Source organism: Mya arenaria, chromosome 3, assembly GCF_026914265.1.
Source record: "Mya arenaria isolate MELC-2E11 chromosome 3, ASM2691426v1".
Classification (NCBI taxonomy): domain Eukaryota; kingdom Metazoa; phylum Mollusca; class Bivalvia; order Myida; family Myidae; genus Mya; species Mya arenaria.
The window spans coordinates 73,075,098-73,077,901 of NC_069124.1; the positions used below are offsets into that span (position 1 = coordinate 73,075,098).

Here is a 2,804-nt window from a genome sequence, read left to right on the forward strand (position 1 = left end):
GGTACTGAAGTTATTGATCGGAGTTATACTGGACGCCGTCAGCCCGTACGCCCCAAGTGAAACTATAATTCGTCCATTTTTTTCAAACTCCGATTTTTTAACTTTTATAAACCCAATCAGGTGAGCGATGTTGGGACATATTGAATCTCCTTTTTTTGCAATTATGTGCAACACTGGGTGTTAAATAACAACGATTCTATTAAACATTATAAGAATTATAGTTACCTTCGTGCAATTATGGAAATTATTCAGTTATGAAAGATTATGAACCAAAAAATGCTAAAGGTAAGAAATTAAACGCATAAATGGTTTCATTGACGTCAGTTGTGTATTCACCTTAACATAATCATTGTTCGAGGAATTTAAACCAACAATACAATACGGACAATTTGCTACGCTAATTAGAATACTCTTTAGCAAAATGAATGATTAACGTTAGCGCATACACGTCTACGGTACGATGCACACTACCGTAACGAAGAGCAGAAAACGTCGAACGTATACTTACATAAACGTTTTCAACGTCGCATAGTTCATTCTCATCTTTATCTCGTGGCCTTTTATTGACGGTGACACATTACGTTGTTTTGTCTTGGCAATTTATTGTTGTACACGAACTAAAACAGTGGCCATTTGGTGTGTTGATTTTTTGCCTTTAGCCAACGGATATTTTAAGTTTTACTTCAGTGTGTTATTGCATAGGAATCTGCTGTTGTTCACTATTTCCATGAAAAGATTTTGGTGTTAGTCAGGGCTACTCTTTCTTGCCCAAATCATTTTGTGTATTTGAAAACACTTGGAGACAGAGTAATGGCGAGTTGAAGCCAATATTGGTTTACAAAGTGCTCAAGCCCAGGAGGAATCATGCAATTCAAGAAATCCAAAATCTTTTTTAGGACATCGTCTGTATTTTTGCCAATACTTATAAGCAGCTTGATAACCACAGCATCGAGCGAAGGTAAGCTAAAAACATTATAATATGTTTGTTAAGTGGACACTGTACTTTTTGGTAGACAAAGGTCCCGTAAAGCAAAACGAAATTCAATATAGCTAGTATTTTCATCTGGAAATCAAATGCAATGTTTTTGTGGTATAAATAATTGTTAATAGTGAAGATTATGTAAATAATGTATTTATACATACCTGTTATGTTAACTGCGCATGTGGTAATGTAATTTCTTCTTATAACATACGCAGAAACAATACGCATGCAAAATACATTAAACAATTATACATTAAACAATTAATTTATCTTTGCTATACTACGATTGTTCGTTTGTGAATTGAGTGATGTTTCTAATTAAATTAAACCTCACTGCTTCTTTAGAAATCCACGTGAGATTCTAGTGAATATGATAACTTAGGGAGATATTGATGCAAATGACAAACTACGTAATGGTTAACCGTGTGTACCTTTTTGACATTAGATTGTTTCCTTTCTTGTCTTGTTACCTTGAATATTTCGCTTAGTAATTTCAAACAAGCTCTTTCTCATAGAATCAAATTCATCAGATATACTCGTATATCTTATATTTGCCAACAATCCGACTCTTTTTTGTCTACTACTTACTTAAACACTAGTATGATTGTTATATTGCAGATTTAATGTTTCTTCCCGTCTGACAAATGTCAGCGTAATAAACATGTACACGCTTACCACAGCAATAAAAATGTCATAGGAACATAATATGTTGTTTTCGATAACATAGGTACGTTTGTTGATCAAAATTTAATAATTGTATTGCATTTATTTGGAGAATGGAACTTAAGAACTATTTGAGTTGGCCTATATTACGTGTTTGTTTTTTGAAGAAAAAAATCATTCTGCTACAAATACAACTAACCAGCTGATAAACTGGCATTGGTGCAAAGAAATAATACACACATTCGCTCTTTGTTGATTCAGTAGAAAAGCCCCACGAAGAACAACCTTAATTGAATTTTGTCATTAATGCGTTGACATAAACAGCGTGTCGTTGATGTTTATTTCAATAAATTTCCGCGGTGAATTAAAACAAGATTTTTAAATGCTTTCAGATTTTCTTTGAATGTATTGATCTTATAATTAAAGAAACCTCAGCAGACAGGAAATTGGACAATTAAACGGCTGTCAACAGTTTGCTTTGCGAAGCTTGCTTCGTTTGAAAAAGATAATAATTAGTACGTTATGTCGTTACGAAATGCTGTGTAATCCATGTCATAGGAGAAAAAACAATAAATCTTCAACCATCAAACTATTGGCCAAAGTTAAACACGATTTGAACAAGTTCATTATGTTGCCGTATTTTCATAAATAAAACATTACTTTTGTAAGTAAAAAGACTCAACTATAATTCTTCGGTTTATGGTGAGAAAAAAACTTGACAAGCTTTACCTGTGTTTTGGCTGAGCTAGTGAAGACTGTCGACGTTCCGTTTATTATATACTTCATGTTTTCTAGATTTTGTCGTTAATGTAAGGAAAATATGAGTCACACTTGGACAATGGTCTTACTAAACTGGTGAAGAAACATCAATTAGTATTTTACCATAGATTGCCTTATTTCTTTGATTGTTATCGTACTTTATTAATTTGTATCATATTGATGTTGACTTTGTGCGTGTGTTGTCTTTTATATATGCTTTCCGATTGTTAATGTAAGTATGTCAGTAAGATATATTGATATCCTACTGATTTAAAACATCCGTTTTGCTGTCCAATTACTACTTGAAGTCATTTTAAATGTGTTTTAGGCATCTAATAATATACCTATATAACGATAATTTTTTTTGCTTTAGAGGCATTTAAATCACATATTCTGTCTC

At 32.6% G+C, this 2,804-nt stretch overlaps 1 protein-coding gene across 3 annotated transcripts in view; it reads left to right on the top strand.

Moving 5' to 3' along the window:
* Window positions 1-473: 473 nt before the first annotated feature.
* The window catches only part of LOC128225627 (deleted in malignant brain tumors 1 protein-like), an 84,282-nt gene continuing 81,951 nt past the window's right edge, over window positions 474-2,804 (top strand). For all 3 annotated transcript variants that reach the window (XM_052935519.1, XM_052935520.1, XM_052935521.1), the window contains exon 1: window positions 474-958. In XM_052935519.1, coding sequence (XP_052791479.1) covers window positions 865-958 — 94 coding nt within the window. In that variant the 5' untranslated portion in view covers window positions 474-864. The remainder of the gene's footprint in view (window positions 959-2,804) is intronic.